Source organism: Scylla paramamosain, chromosome 11 (genome assembly GCF_035594125.1).
Source record: "Scylla paramamosain isolate STU-SP2022 chromosome 11, ASM3559412v1, whole genome shotgun sequence".
Classification (NCBI taxonomy): Eukaryota; Metazoa; Arthropoda; class Malacostraca; order Decapoda; family Portunidae; genus Scylla; species Scylla paramamosain.
This window is the reverse complement of record NC_087161.1, coordinates 1,836,152-1,853,092: the sequence shown is the minus strand read 5'-3', so window position 1 is coordinate 1,853,092 and position 16,941 is coordinate 1,836,152. Positions and strand designations below refer to the sequence as shown.

Below are 16,941 nucleotides of genomic sequence, written 5' to 3'. Positions count from 1 at the left end.
CACACTTAGCTTTCAAATGTATCATGGTGTCATCTTCAAAACTAAGCCTGAGATTTGTTGTAAGGCAAGTTTAAAGATTTAGGTGTTATGTGCAGTGGGGACTAATACTCTCTCTCTCTTAGAAACTGAAATGTTTGAGAAGCTTGTGACTTAGTATATACATGCAATGTTTTGGAAACTCCTTTTTAAAAGGGATGTCAGCCTGGTGGATAGACAGGAGACATCTTTATTCTTGTCTGTTTGGATCTTTGAAGTGTAGAGAACTGATGTAGAATATATTGAGTTTTCTCCAGCCTACCTCAACATTAACATTCTCTCTCTCTCTCTCTCTCTCTCTCTCTCCACAGCACAAACACCTGCAGTGTGTCCTCACAGTACAAGCAACTGGGCATAGTGACTGATTTGTAAACATACTGTGGGGGAACATACTGTGGATTTGTGGGCTGTGGAGAGAGAGAGAGAGAGAGAGAGAGAGAGAGAGAGAGAGAGAGAGAGTAGGTATGGGGGATTAGAACAACATTCCTGTCTATTATACTCTCTCTCTTGTAGTCTCTCATCACATTGTTTGTTCATGTGCTGTGTCTTTGTGGGCTTTGGTGAGAGGGAAGGGTCATGTTTATGCAATGGTAGTTCATAAACATACCATAAATCTGTGGACTGGTAAGTGACTAAACAACAGCATGTTTATGCATAAACGTGATCCTTTCTCTCACTCACCAAAACCCACAGATCCACAGCACATGACACACAGTATGGGACTGAGGGCTGTGGTAAGGGAGGAAAGAGAACCAAGGGGCGGGGGATATTCATGACTGACATTCTCTCTCTCTCTCTCTCTCTCCTTCACACTATGTACACTATGTTTTACTCCTTTATCCCCTCTCCTCTCAATCTCTCCTCTTATTTTACTTTTAGGAAATTTAACAGCAGCAATGCAATGCAATCCTTATGTCAGCTAAAAAATTTAACCAACTTCAGTACCAAAAATTAAATATTTGGAATATTTCATCACTTAGTATTGCACCTCCCAAAACTGGTTTGAGTCAACCTCTTTACTGCACATGGTGTCTGGGGACTTCTGCCTCTGCCTCATGTAGTACTGTCTTGATATCCAGCTGTTCCTTGCAGTGTGTCAGGTGGTGTCCAGCTGGCCTGTGCCTCACTCTGTCTGTGCTGCTGCAGGCTGTTGTGCTGCAGGCTGCTACTCACTGGCTGCTCCATCTAAAGCATCACGGAAGGATACAAATGTTCTCTCACTGAAAAATTAAACACACATTACACACATATATATCTGCAATTTATTAACATGATATAGTTTCTGCACAATGCTATATTACAACTTACTGTACTAACTAACACAGTTCACACTCACTCCTCAGTCAAAAAATATAATCTATATATATATAATTTGTCTAAAATTACTCTTGACGACTATGTTTGCTACACAAAATAAATGTTGAGCCTTGGACCACGATAAAGATGAGGATGACATTATGACAACAGTAGCAGCAGACACAGTGGAGAAACAGTTATGGTCATTAAAGTTTTGGCAGAGATGTAGGCAGTAAATTGCAATTTGAGAATAACAAATATACATTCAAATTGTAAATTACTTACATAAATACAAATTAAGATTCTCTCTCTCTCTCTCTCTCTCTCTCTCTCTCTCTCTCTCATATACATACACACATTATACCAACTGATTGCAGACTGTACACATACCACTTTTAAAAAATCATATATTGCTACACTTAGGAGTAAATGATAGCAGGTACTTCCATAGCATACTAAGAACACTTAGCCTACCTTTTCTAATGCACAACTCAGCTGTACACATCTGCATAGCAACACTCCCACCACGCTGCCAAAAATTGCATCAACCATGAACTTGCAATGTCTGATCTTCATGGCTTATGAGGGAGCTTGGTTCAGTACAAAGTCCAGGATGAGCATGACACACTAACTAACGCCTTGAATCCTGTAGTAAAATGAGGTGCTCCACATAGGACTGAGGCAAGTGAGGCATTGAGAAACACACACACAAACTGAGAGGAAGAGCCCTGATTGGCTCACTCAAGAGGATGGGACTTAGGCACTCACTAATTACACTTCCCTCTTAATCATTGCATCACTCTTGGAGTTTTAAGCACTGGCAACACTGCCAAGACTTATATGCATAGATATTACTGGTTTGTTTCTGAGGCTGACTGTACACATACCACAATTATTCCAAGTCTAGGCAAGTGATAACTTGAATTTCATCTGTATTGCCTCACTCCTGTAGGGAGCACCTCTCGCTGCTATTACATGCATTATTATCTAGTACGTTCTTGAGAGTTTAACACAATATTACATTACTTGCTATACTACAATCTCATGTTTACAACAAAATTTGTGCATCTGAATATTCTATCATTCAAAATTTGTTGCTAGACAGCGTAAGTTATCCTAGTTAATTTTAAACCTTCCTCAACTAGTGCTAGATTTTGAGTCAACAAAACTGTGCAGTTCTTGACATTTGAAAACAATAGCCAAGCAATGAACAAGAGTGATCAGTCCTCACTTGCAGACTCTGGTAAGTATGGTTGGAGGGAGTAAGACCCAAGCACACATCGCAATCAGTCATTATATTATTGGTTATTTCACTGGTTATGTGTGTTGTTCTAAGCACAAAAGACACTAATTCCAGGTTTCATCTTTGAGTAACACAATATAAAAACTTGTCTCCTTTCATAATAGCAAATGTACAAATAGGTCACACTTTATATTCCAGCACTATCACAAATTGATTCAAATGTATCAGTATTCTCTGGTCTTCTCCCTCTCAAGGAATAATCTCAGTCACAGCTGCCAGTGCAACATTCCACTTGGCTAAAAGTGGCATCACCAACTTCTGCTCGACTGAAAAGCCAAGGCCCCAAGTGCAACTACATCACTACACCAAGGGATGTAAGAAGTGTTCACCAGCAGCCATACCCTACAAGGGAGACAGCAACTGGACCACTACATCTAACCCTCAACATAAGGGTTGGAGATGGTGGTGATAATGTGCCAGACACTAACAATACAATACAAGACAGCAACACAATGCACAACAGTATAATCTCATTCATTCTGAAAATCAGAAACTTTCATATGCATTATTCTAAGGTACAATATAAAATTTTATCTTTCATCCTGAAAAATGAGGACCACATGAGTGAATAAGCCAGACCTCATCAGAGCTCTTGAATGTCACTGCTGCAATATCTTAAATACTGCTGCACTGAATCATGCTGCCAATACTGGGAATGAGATGCTTTTTGGGTGACAGGTCCTGAAGCATGAGCCATTTTCAGTGGCAGCGACCAGCCTTTGAAAAGTTGAGGCCACTAAAACATGGCCACTTTTTTGTAATGGAGAAAATGGACCCATGAACCACTCTTGTGGCCAGCCACTAGAAAGTGGCTCATGTGCTGGTGTCCTTAGAAAAAAGTTATTAATTTCTTGCCACTTTTCAGTGGGTGATGGCTGTCACTGAAAAGTATTGCATGGGTGAGAGCAAAAGAATGAACATAATTACAGAGGGTCTGTCAATGGAATGCAGAGAAGCAACACACTAGGATGGCAGCTGAGAAACATGATCACCAATGTACACTGAGAGGTGCATTCACTGGAAACAAGTACACAATGATCTTTATGCACATACCAAAAGAGTATATCATACATGATGTATGCCTTGCAGTCAATAAGAAAAAAGAAAACTAAAAACACAATTACTTTATAGTTTAAATAAGGTAGAAAGCTGCATATGAAAACTAATACTGTTTCATCTTAATAATGCTAAAACATTTTCTTTTTACAAACAGGTGCTAAATGTCCCCCTTGACACTGCCACTTGTCCATCACAGTGTTCAGCCTGCACCTCAAGTAACTGGCACGTAGTACAGCACCAGCCAGTGTATTCCTCTCCCTAAACTCACATGCATCGCTGACACATGACCAATTCCTATGAAGGAATTTCCATACCAAAGAGGCAGATGGAATAATTACACAAGATACAATTTTATGACTAATCCTCTTACTAAAAAAAGTAAAAACTAAAGGTTTGAGGAAAATTGGTTCAACAGATCTTGCAGGAACAATGAAATTCAAAATGGTGAAGGTGGTGCTGACCAAGTGACCTGCTTGATAGTCTGGCCCAGCCTGCCACGCTATGCTGTACCACATCACACCTACGCACCCAAGGTCCAAACTGCCTCACCACTCAAAACAATACTAAATTAGTTATATTACCACACTAAACTTTCTACAAATCATTTCAACCACTCTGAGCAGTCCAAGCAGTATGTCACTTCCAGCCAGTCAGTGGTGTACTACGTGCCACACTCATGTCTCAAGGAGGACCACAAGACCTGACATGCACCAGCCAGTCCCAGCACCTACAGGACACAGCAGGCAGGCAGGCAGGCAGAAGCCCAAGCAAGTAATCAATGAAAATCTACAAATGATACAATATTTTCAAAACTGATGAGTGAACACAGGTTGAATTAGTAGTGTAGTCATAGTTATGTTACTACTGTGAGAAGTTACATTACATATTTGGTGTTATTTGGACTTCAGATCCTTGACTAAATTACTATTTACAGAAAAAACATAAGAGTGTTCATTTTCAAGATCACTGTCTCCTAATACAACAGCTCAGGGAAACAGTTCAATTAGCTGCACATTTGTTAAGCATAGGTGTGTAAGCAACATCACAAGAGGAACAACTGTTTACCCTTTTCTTACATGTTAGCAAGCTGGCTTGTAATAAACACACACACACACACACACATTGCTTACTAAGTAGTAAAATCTCGTCAGTAAGCAGGCTGAGGTGTGTGCCCTCTTCAAGTCACAAAGACTTTCTTAGAGGAGTGAAGCTACTGCCTCCTTGAATAAGAAAATGGTCATTACAGAACCCCCAACACAAAGTGTGAAGACACTGCTCCCCCCATCAGAAAACAATAACAAAGTAGAATCAAAGTCAACCTTTCAGGTGTGAGATGAGTACTGCACCATGAAGCTGCCTGCCCGACAGCAAAGCTCCATCCACACAACCAAGTGCTGCCTGATGGACACTCGCTTCATACTGTTTGGGCAAAACTGACGGGCAAACCAACAGAGTGCTCATGCCTGCAGTTGAGCAAAATCACCAGATAAAGCTGTCAGCCTGGTAGTTCGACCATCTAGTACTGGGTGTGGATGGACGACACAGTGACTTTGGCCAGTACACAAGCAAAGTTCACCAGGCACTGTTTGATCATGTGGACAGGACTAAGAAGGTAACTGTGGTGTTATGAGTACCAGTCTCACATAGATTAGCTCATAAAAGCTCTGACCCTTCTCTGAGAGAACATAGCTAATGATCACAAGTCCAGCATGTGATCTCATGACTGAGTGAATTACACGCACACATCTCACTTCGTCCGTCAAGCTACAGCACAGCAGCACACCTCAGGGGGAGGAGCAGGACATCACACAACAGGTGCCCCTGCCTAGGCTTTATCTGTACTGTACATGACTTCTTTGGCACTGCACTACTCCCTAACCCTACCAGTATTGTGCCCCACTGCCACAGTGGGGTCATCTGGGCACCTGGTGTGTGATGCAATGTGTTCCCTTCATCAGTAACTTGCTGCTTCACCCACACCCTCTGAGACTTGCACTGGTGACTGTGTTCACCTAGCTGTACTCATGATATACAAGGCCTGAGCTCTCATGTGATCCTGTCTCTATATCTACATTTGTTCAGTCTTTCATTGACTTGGTGCACACTTTGCTCATACTGCCTTCTCAATTAGTTTATTCCAAACTCCAGCATTTCTATGGGGAAGCCTTTTTCTCTCTTAAATGTCTCTTTTCTTGGTTTATTTTGCATATTCTCTTGTCTATCATAGCCTAATTCTGTTATCCATTAAATAATTGACAAACAAAGAACAAAAAATAATTGTTCATACAGAGAATACTAATTTATGACAAGTTAACTAATCCCTGATTTGATGAGTGACAAGCTTTAACATAACACCAGGCTGCTGACTGACATTTCAAGGGAGGGAAGCAATTCACTGTGAGTGTGTACATGCATAAACAAATATATGAAGTGATCATTTTAGAACATTTAACTCAAAAAGATAAATTAAAAAGAAAATATGAACAAAACTACTCATCCTAAAATATGAACAGAACAGGTCATCCTGATCTTGATGAGTTGGGACAAAGCACAGACGTATGAAACCTGTGATTACATTTTGTGGAGAATAGGTGTGCTGACACTCCCATGATGGTGACCAACACACTGACATGTGCAGGATGAAGGGACAAAAACAACAATGAAGAAATGATGACACCAAAGTAATTTTGTCTAGCGCCTCAATTAGGAGGAAGTCTTCATGAGCCAAAGCCAACACCCATCTAGGGCAAGAAGTGTTGAGTAGAGAAATGTTGTTAATGACTTCAGCACTAAGTGTGAGGACAATGACACACTGCTGGAGCACATCGCCTCTGAGAGGGAAGCCTGACGTACAAAGAGTCATGGAAGGTAGTGGTGTGCTGGCCTCCCCTCAAGTGATGGCCAAGAAGGTTCGCCTCAGTGTCCAGCTCAGTGGACAATGGTCCCTGTGATCCTTCACAACACTCACTTGGGTGTGATCTTGGTCATTCTAAATAAGAATAAATGAGGTAGATGACAGTGAAGTAGTTACGTATTTCATTCAAAGAGTAAAGACAAACAGCTGCTGAAGGCTTGAAGTCATATCCTAACATACTAGTCACAAAATAACTGATGTGTGAGCACACCACCAGTTATGTTGCTGCTCATTATATACAATAAAAAATTAACTTACTGTGCCATGCACATTCATTGCCATACTGATAAAAACTTGAGTCAAGCTCACAAGCAGTGAGTGTTTTCTCGTCACGTCTGACGAGGGAAACAGGCGGACCAGCGATGACATCCCATAAGTCAAGCTGACTTCAATAACTAACGCTTACTTACAGTAAGATATGTATAAACAGTTTGTCTTGCTGGATATTAAAAAAAAATAAATAAAAAATAAAAAAATAAATAAATCCTTTAACCATTGCCATGTCTCAATTTCAGGATGAAATTTAATTGTCCTATTAGTCAACAAAGTTTGTGACAATCACAGCTTTGTTTTCTCTTCTATAAAACACTATGTATGTACAACTAAAAGTTATAAGCTATGCTTTGTAAATATTAATGATGCTGAAGAAGCCACAGCTGAAGATGCAGCAGCATGTGGCACATGTGCTGGCCTGGTGTCACCCAAGCACCACCACTTGGCACAGTAAGTCCTGCTGACTCACCGCCGCTACGTGCACTGATTCATGTCCCAACACACAAGTGCACTCTGGACACTGAAGGCACCAAATGACAGCCACCACCAAGACAACAAGGCATTTTCTTTTCCAAACTAAAACTCTCTATAATACTGAATTTGACCTACAGGTTATTTCATAAAACTTTACCACTAATGCTACACCTCTCATTCATAAGAGGATTTTCCATCAGATTTAACTGTGCTTTCTGGCACAGAATATCTCCTGCTTTCATCCTCCTAAAGGTTCAACAAACATCTCTCTTAATCTAAAGCAATGCTCCGAACAATGACATTCACATGTCATTGTGGATCTTATAAATACAAACTAAGGAAGCTTTTTCTAAACCAAAGTAATGTTCTACTTGAAGAGTTAATGAGTCACTTGTGCACTGTGTGGGAAGCACAGGGTGCCAGGGAGGCTCAAAAAATCCATGAGCAGTACTGGAGTAATATTCATAAAGGAAGGATGAAGTGGTGCACTGCCTGTAACTTGCTGCTGCAAGAAGTGACAAGCCACCACAACAAACTGGTGCATGACACTCTACCTTGACAACCTGCAATCTGGTGCTAAGTAACAAGAAGGACTCTTAACCAAGACTTTCTTCAATGAAACTAATTCAAAGCAAAACATGCACACACATTCTTATACACAGCAAAGACAGGAAGGACCACAGTGCATTGAAGATGTCACTCGACGTGGCAGCAGTACAAGGTACACATAACAATAAGAGTGCATCTGAGCATCTGTGCATCCTTCTTCCATGCCAGAAAATACAGTATTGAAAACCTTGCAATGCTGAGGCACTAAGTTCCTTCATACCTTCCCTGGAGTGGAGAGCCAGTCTTCACACCTCAGAGGAAGGGAGGCAAGGCATGAGTTACAGTTTGTACGAGACACCTGGAGAGAGATTCCTTGATGAGAATGTACAGGAGGGTGGGACGGGAGGCCAGCACCACCATTCCCCAGGCAGTGGTGCAAGAAGATGCCCACCTGGCTACATCCCTTCAGCAGGAGGCACACAGAGAGGCACTGCTGGTTATCTGTTCTGGCTCGGCACCTCCTCCAGCTTCTTCCACACCACCTGGGAAACACACTGCTCTTAGGGACTTGCAAGGCTGACCTCACACACACACACACACACACTTTAAGTTGAGGAAAGGGTGGTATTTATATGACAAAGGTCTTCCAAAGAAATATAGATACCTGAAATAGACTAGAAGAAATTATATAGATGAAGAATGTACAACTAAAGCAAAACTGGACAAATATATGTACATAGATAGGACAGCTCATGTCTAGCCACAACTAGGCAAATGTACTTTCAATGGGGATTATGGAAGAAAATATGAATTGAAAAGACTAAATCCTCAATTACTAAGAGGTTTAGCTTCATAAATTAAATGTTTTGACACTTGGAAGTCAGAAACAGATGCAGTGAGTAAGGAACACACACACCTTTGACTTCAAGGTGAATGAATAAAAGCAGAGACAACTGGATAAACAAACACAAACACACATATGCACACACACAACATACATTACACATCTGTCTGAGCAGCGCCTTCTCGCCATCAGCTAAGGCAGCATTGTGTGGAGGGAGTGTGGGCTGCTGGGTAGGGGGTGGGGGACCCTGGCTTGGGGGAGGACCAGATGAGGAAGGGGCCATCACACCCTCCAGCTGCTCCTGCACTTCCAGCACCCTCATGGCCGCTGCAACGGAGGTGGGACGTGACACAAGTGGGGGTGGTCCCTCTGGAAGCAGGTCCTCCTCACTGTCCCCTGATCCTGTTGGGGGAAGGGATGGTGGGTCAGAAGTATTCTATCCTTGTAAAAGTCTCCTGTTCTATCCTTTTTTATGTAAGACCAGCACTGGCCAGGGCAACAAGAAATGAAAAGAAGTGCTCACTGAGGTGCCAGTCCTTGTACTTTTAAAAAGAGGTATTGTGGTTGCTAGTCTTCTATTCCTAAATTTTCCTAAATTTTATGGCTCTTAGCAAGTCTCCTTTTTAAAGAGAAAAAAATTCTACTTGACACAAGTTTTGGTGCATTATAACCCTCACCTAAGATATTGTGCCTGCTGGTCTTCCATTCCTAGACTGTTTTTGTAGTGCTTACTTAGCAAGTCTAAATTTTACAGGCAAAAATTTTACTTAGCATAAGTTTTGGTGTCTCTTATAATGCTCACCATAATACACAGTACTTGGTGGTCGGTCTTCCATTTCTACAATTTATAAGCCCTGGCAAGTCTCATTTTAAGAGACAAAAAATATCCAGCCCTTCATCCATTACGTGCCTCTATCTGCCACTCTATCCATCCTGAGGCCTGCCGCTTGCAACTGCTTAAGAGGCTGACCATTGCTGCCACAATGACCACCACCACCACCACCACCACTCACCAGGTCCAAGAGGTGCTCTGTGTGTCAAGCCAAGCCCAACTGCCCTCAAGTGGTGGGACAGGGAGTAGGGTGGAGGCTGCAGTGGGCGAGGGTGTGGGGGAGGGGGTGGGGGAGGGACGTCGCCAACCTCCCCTCCTGCACCCTCAGGGTGGAAGCGGCTAGGCTTGACTATTTCCGAGAGCTGCTGCTTCTCTGCCTCCAGCAGCAGCACCCGCGCCTCCAGGGACTTGATGTAGCTCAGCACTTGCTCTATCAGGGACAAATGGGAGGGATACACTTCATTATAAGAGATTTTGCTGCAAGTTAGTTTTCCAGTGACTGAAGGAGGTCAAACCTTTTTTTTTCTTTCAATGTAAGAAGAGCACTAGCCAAGGACTAAAAAATTAAGAGGGTACAAAAATTATTCACAGCAAAGGAGGGATGCTTAAGATTTTAGTGCCTGTGATATCCTAAAAGACAGAGTGGTATCAGACCTTAGCTCTTGGATAGTTAACTAAGCAAAAATAGCAGAATCAATAGACCTAAACCTTACTACCTTCACTTTTTAAGGCCTTATTACCTTCACTTTTTAACTTAATTTTACATTTTTGGAAACTTGAAGGGTTAAATTTTTAGCATTTCTGTGACCTGACCCATTATTCCTCTACAGCCAGCAAGCCCCAGGCACTCACCATTCATGGGCGACCTCTGGCGGGTGAGAGTGTCCTCCAGCAGCCGCTCCCTGGAGGAGGAACGGGCCAGGGGGATGTCTGGGGGTGGAGGGGGCTGTGGTGCAGGCTGGGGTGGCCCTGAAGGCTCATCAGCATTGGTGGAGGAGGAGGAGCCGTCACCGTCGTCCCGGGTGATGAGAGGGTTGCCGCAGTGAGTGCAGGTGGCATTGTTCCGCTCCTCGTCCAGGTACAGACACAGCTCCTGCACACCACCAACCACACAGTACAGAAATAATGACTCACAGAAAGGAATGGTCAGGGTGTGGTTCTACAGGGACAGAGCAAACACCCTAACATAAGAAGAGCTGGAACACACTTTGAAATACAACCCTAAGAGTTTAAAATATTTAATGCTTTCCATCTCTCTCTCTCTCTCTCTCTCTCTCTCTCTCTCTCTCTCTCTCACCTTCAGCTCCAGGTTGTCCTTGATCAGATCGTGCTGCTTTGCCTCCAGACCACGCAGCTTATTCTGGTAGGCGGTGACCTCCTGCCGCATGACAGAGGCCGTGTAGCGCCCAAACCGCTGCCACTCCCGGGCCAGCTTACGGCCCTTCTGGCGGTCATCATCAAGGAAGCAGCACAAGTCTCGGAGCTCCTGTACAGAAGTCACCTTGTAAGTAAGTAAGTAGTAAAGTTGTCCATGAGATCATTCCATTCCATCAAGGGCTGACATGGCTAAGAGTATGAATGATGTGTGTGTGGAGTGTGTGGTGCTTTGTCTGCACCAATCTTTGTGTGACTGGTAGCCTGGCATATAGATGAAGAGATCATTTACCTTCCTTACGCTACACACACACACACACACACACACACACACACACACACACACACACACACACTTCATGTACTAAAAAATCATCATTCACCTTTTATACACCTCACACCCTATTTAATCATTATTATTATCATTATCATTTATCCTAAACATGCTACACAATCTTCATACCCTATTACTCATTATCATCTCCATCACTCACCCTTCACACCCAACCCTCTTACTTAACAGTAAATACTGATTCATCAGTGACAGTCCTTGTGATCTGTGCAGGGTATACACTTCAACCTGCACAGTAAAACACAAGGGTGCTACCACTCAACTATAGTCACACCACTCTAAAATCAAGGTTTGGGTGGGATCAGCACAGGTATTCCCCTGCCTGCAGTGTTGCTGTACTTCCTAAATCAGTGATGTGTGACTGCTGTGATACATGCAAAAGAAATTACAGATAGGTAACTATATACCACCACTGCAATTTAAAGTAAACACTCTAGTATATCAAAGAAAAACAAATGTAACATGTGTAAAGTAATTATACCACAACAAACATAACAAAGAAACATGGCATACTGACTTTACAATGTTGCTGAAAAAATAGCATTATTTTTGCAGACCTTCTCCATAGTTCTAAGATGGGTATGTGGTGAAACAATTATTTTTTAATACAACTGGAAAGAATATCCGTAGAATATGTGCTACTTTCATAATAAAAATAAATCTGTTAAAACTGTGGCGAGTGGCAACATTTAGGCCTACACACCCAGGCCTCACAACTGACGTGTCACCTGTACGACCTGGGATGGGTCACGTACTTCCGCTATGCACTTGCCGTGTTGACATTAACACATTAACGTAAATGAATACAGCAAAACCTCCCTAAACTGAAACTGAATAAGCTGAATATCAGATAGCCTGAATGCCCTCATGGCAACACTGAGTAACAAGCAAAAGTGCACTAGTAGTAGAGTGCATAGTATTAGGTTAGCTCTTATGTGACTAGTGTGTTGTGTACAGTTAAGTGAGCTCTTACGTGAACACTAAGTGTGTAGTTGCATAATGTTAAGTGAACTCTTATATGACCAATTAGTGCATTGCATATAGTGTGCAATAACAAAATATACCATAAATATTTATCATGGGACTTATAATGTGCTAACAAATAGGCTGTAAATAACACTAAACATACATGTTTATGTACTTACATAAAAACTGGCCAAAAACACAATTTGAACAGATAAACCCAATTTTTGGATAAACGATGGGCAACCTTGCCCCATGTAGTCCAGTTTATGGAGGATTTACTGTATTTCCTGAAGAAGAAGCAGTACAGAGGAACTTTAGAGAATGTTTCAAAAGTAATTTGTTGAACAGCTGCAGCAACAAACCTTAGCAAGACCAAGATTGAAGCAATACACAAAAGCAAGAAATAATGAAGAAAACAACCTTCTAAAGTTTATGTTTCCCCAGAAACAGGAGACAGCAAAACCAGTTGCAGACTTTTTTGATAACTTCCATGAAGATGTCCTGCAAAGAACAATTTTGCAGTTTTATGAAGGAAAAGAAATCCCCACCACTGAAAAATTCATACAGAAATGGAGAGTAACCTTTCCTACCTTGGCAGCCATGAGACATTAAGGAAAATTCTAAAAGAAAATTCAATTTCAGTACACAAAAGCTGCTGGGCAAAGGTTTCTGATGGAACACAGCAATGTAACCTCTATGCGATGCAAGTTTCTGAGACAAATGGCAGGACTTTCGAGGTCTGATAAGAACAGCGTCACTTAGACAAAATATGGATTGATCAGAACTTCACCATTTCCATGTGGTGGGTAAACAGCACCTCAGGAAAGGCCGAAGGAGTGAGTGTGGGTACTGACAGCAAAGACTGGCTGCTGGATTATTCTGCATGCAGGAAAAAAATGGATTTGTTCCTAAAAGCTGTCCTGGTATTCCAAGCCAAGAATATTGGTGATTGCCACAACCACATGAATGCTGAGAGGCTTGAGAAATGGCTTAAGTACAACTATTACCTAATATTCCTCCCTCTTCAGTTACGGTGATGGACAATGCATCCTATCACTCAAGGAAAATACATAAACCACCAAATGCTCAGATAATAAAGCAATGGTAAGAGAATGGCTGGATAGGAAGGGGATGACAGTTCTAGAATGTCTATTGAAAGTGGATCTCCTGGAACTTGTGACTCACCACATCACTGCTGCAGACAAAAAATACGTCATCAAAAAGACTGAATTAGACAATGGCCATAGAGTTGTACACCTGTCTTCTTATTACTGTCAGTACAACCCCACTGAACTGATATGGGCTCAGGTTGAATACTATGTCGCCAAAAGGAATACATTAAATAATGCTAAGATGAAGCCAATCATTCATGAAGCAATGGCAAAAATTGCAGCAGGAAACTGGAGAAATGCTGTCATGCATGTCATGTCATGGTAGGGAAATCCCGGACTTAACCCCACCCAAACCTTAATTCTAGAGTGGAGGGACTATGACAAGAAATGCTGTGTGTGTGTGTGTCAGGCTGGATTGTGTTTGTTTTTAATATGAGATTTGCAGAAAAGTTGTCAATTCATGAGCAAAAAATGGTTGCAGCAAGACATGTGAAAGTGTGGAGATGTTTCATGAAGTGTTGTGGTGAGGTGTAGTGCCTGCAGGGGCCAGGGAGTGACTCACCTGGTTGTCGTCGGTAAGGCGTTGGTGTGCCTCCCGCAGCTGCTGCAGCTCGGCCAGCTGGGCATGGAGGGAGTGTCGCCCTGTCCCTGCCTCATCCTCTCCACGACCCTCATGTTTGGGGCCCCGGTGGTGCCTCTCGGGATCATCTATTGGAGGCCCAGGATACCTTGGGGGCTCAGGGTATGCTGGAGGCTGGCGGGGCTCCCCAGGAGGAGGGTCAGAGTGGGGCCGGGGCTGCAGGTACTGGCCCGAGTGTCCTGACGACTTCAGGGAGCCTGGGGGTCCTCGGCCAGCAGGATTGAGAAAGCCTGAGTTGACCCGGTGGGGGGGAGGAGCCATGACCTGGGGGGCAGCAGGGGGCAGTCGGCCATACCCAGAGCCAGGGGGCAGTGGCCCGGAGCGGGAGGAAGCATAGGGGTTGGCCATCGAGGATGGGTGGCTGGGCGGGAACTGGGTGGGATGGCCGGGGTCCAGGGTGGGCATCAGTGCTGGGCTGGCCGGCCACTAAGAGGCCTCACCCACCTGGGGGCACGCAGGTAGGCAGGTGAGAGGACAACACACATTTTCATTGAAAATCACTAATTTTTAAGAAAACAAGTTTCACAGATACATAAGTTCACTGACAGCAGTAAATACCAATAGGGTCATCAGTGAAAAGACCAGCAGTTGTCAGTGAATCACCCAACAATGGCAATCACTGACAACAAGTAATAGACACAGTATTGCCAACAAGAAAATTGAAGGCACAACAGAGGCAGGAGGAACACAATCAACACTGGTGCAACACTTATGAAGGACAATGCAACAACACTTGCCAACAGACACACCAGTTACTTCATCACACATATGCAAAAACAGAAGAACAGAAGACAAGGTCTCACTAAACAAATCCCAGCCACTCAGCTAAGCCACACTTGCACGCTTAATGAAGCAACACTCCTGGTGGCATTGACCTCATGAACAAACTACCACAAGTCACCAGCAATACCACCATGGCGTGTGGTGGTCAGGGTAGGCAGCCACGCCCTGGCCTAACTCACACCAACAGGAAGTGACAAGGTGACACGAAAAATGCAGAGAAGCTACAAGGAGGCAAACCACACAGGACATGACAGACCCACAGTACCACACCCTCTGTGCCTCCCCACCCTTTAGGCCCTTGGGGCCTAAAGGGTGCTAGACTCACACCCAGGGATTTGAACACAGGGGCAGAGATAAGCAGGCATTCCAGTTAGTATTTTCTCGACTATTTCACCATTTATCTCTGTAATCTAACCCCATTACTACGCCCCCTATCCCTCTCTTCCCCTGGGACCTAAATGGTTATTACACACATCCAGGAGCTCTAAGAGACACATACACATACACATACGCAGATACATTACAACTGTTATTATTTCTGATATTTCACCAATTTCTCTGTAATCTAACCTCCAGGTCACAAAAATACGGGCACAGATGGACACAGACACACTGGAGACACAAGCAACAGTGAAACGAGTGATGGAATGAGAGGGGCAGGCATTCCAGTGGCATAAGCAGGCAACCCACACTAATTTTTCTGGTCTATTTCACAATTCTTCCTCTAATTTAGCAACTTGGCCACAAAAAACGTAACACAGGGCAAGGCAAACACACTGAAAACACGAGCAACAGTGAAACGAGTGATGGAATGGGAGGGACAAACATTCCACTGACAGAAGCAGGCAACCCACACTCTTAATTTCTCAACTATTCCACTATTCCCTCCCTTAATCTACTTTCTATTCCACGGGGCAGCAGCAGACGGGGACACAGACCCACGAGAAACACAAGACACGGTGAAATAATGACATAAACTCACGAAATGCCGTAAAAAAACAAGGATTTTCACTTGACACACATTAGAGAGGAAGGGATGGGTGGCATTTTCACTCCTTATTTAGCTCACACAACGGGATTTGCGGCCTCACCTACACGTATTCTGGTTCCATTGCTTGTATTCCTCGCTCAGATGGCCATATTTTGCACACACAAGCCGCGGGAACTGTGAAATGGCTGGGTTTTCTAATGTTTTTCCCACGAGATCCAATATGGCGCGAAATCTGAGGTGCCAAATGCTGCTAGACTGAGAGACACTTTTCGATATTACTTCCCCCTCCCCTTCCTGTCATGTCCTTTGCCCTTCTTCAATTATCACTTGCGTCTTTCTCTGTTTACCTTGGCTTTATCTAAGTTTTGCCTATAATGTTTTGTCTACCTGGTGCCTCCTGATTTTTTTTTTTTTTTTTTTTGCGCTATTGGCAGGTGGTTTTTGAAATGGTTTTATAAACAGTTTTCTGTGGCGTCTATGGCCATGTGTCAATTAGTGCTTAAGTAGTCTTTAGTAGTTAAACAGTGAGTGTTTTGTATTATAAGATATCTAATGTGCTTTTATAACACAGCTTTTTCTACTTCTCTCTCTCTCTCTCTCTCTCTCTCTCTCTTGCTATCGGTTATTTGTAAGCTTTCTTCTCCAGTGATTGGTTTATGAGATGCGCCACATTCCTGCCCCATCCTGCTTTGCATCACGCGGCGGTGCTGTGGAAAATGAAAATGTCAGGCAATGATGTGTTCAAGGCTGTCACAGGAATGCGGGTTGCCACCTCACCGTATGGCGCTCGTGGTATTTCATGTATAGCATCTTGATGTCGCCTCAATTTACGCCTTTATGTATTCCCATGCCAAAGATATGTCCCTGTGCCCATAAATACCAGTAGATCTAGCTATACAACAACCCTATCTCCAACAAAGACAAGAGTATGCAGATTGAAATTATCGTGTATCAGAGGTTGCAGGAATTTCATTCAGTGAAACTCCGTAATTTACAGATTTACCTTGACATGCCTGATATTTTAAATACCCACTCTTAAAATATCATGCAAACTACATTCACCTAAGCTCACATCCGTGTTAGTTAGGTTGGGGTAACTAGAGCGTGGTATATTTGATCCTGTCGCAGCTTTGCCCTTCCTGC

General features: G+C 43.1%; 1 protein-coding gene across 4 annotated transcripts; it reads right to left on the bottom strand.

Moving 5' to 3' along the window:
• Positions 1–1,275: 1,275 nt before the first annotated feature.
• On the bottom strand, positions 1,276–16,195 carry LOC135104798 (coiled-coil domain-containing protein 85C-like). Of its 4 annotated transcripts, none has more exons than XM_064012395.1 (7): positions 15,903–16,195; positions 13,947–14,468; positions 10,878–11,066; positions 10,433–10,673; positions 9,762–10,010; positions 8,903–9,150; positions 1,276–8,446 (listed from the first exon to the last, which is right to left on the bottom strand). In XM_064012395.1, exons 2-7 carry the CDS (start codon positions 14,427–14,429, stop codon positions 8,402–8,404), a joined length of 1,455 nt encoding a protein of 484 aa, XP_063868465.1. In that variant the 5' UTR covers positions 14,430–14,468; positions 15,903–16,195; the 3' UTR covers positions 1,276–8,401. The 4 variants fall into 4 exon arrangements, with proteins under 4 accessions (XP_063868465.1, XP_063868464.1, XP_063868467.1 ...); XM_064012394.1 differs by having other exon boundaries at positions 15,899–16,191; XM_064012397.1 differs by lacking the exon at positions 15,903–16,195 and adding an exon at positions 15,585–15,869.
• Between the last annotated feature and the right edge of the window lie 746 nt (positions 16,196–16,941).

Bases quoted from the DNA above. Each gene is read 5' to 3' on its own strand.
- LOC135104798 (XM_064012395.1), bottom strand. From the start codon at position 14,429: ATGCCCACCCTGGACCCCGGCCATCCCACCCAGTTCCCGCCCAGCCAC. The intron at 10,674-10,877 runs GTGAGAGAGAGA...GGTGGTGTGCAG, and splicing joins AGGACAACCTGGAGCTGAAG to GAGCTGTGTCTGTACCTGGA. The intron at 10,011-10,432 runs GTGAGTGCCTGG...TGTCCCTGATAG, and splicing joins CCAGAGGTCGCCCATGAATG to AGCAAGTGCTGAGCTACATC.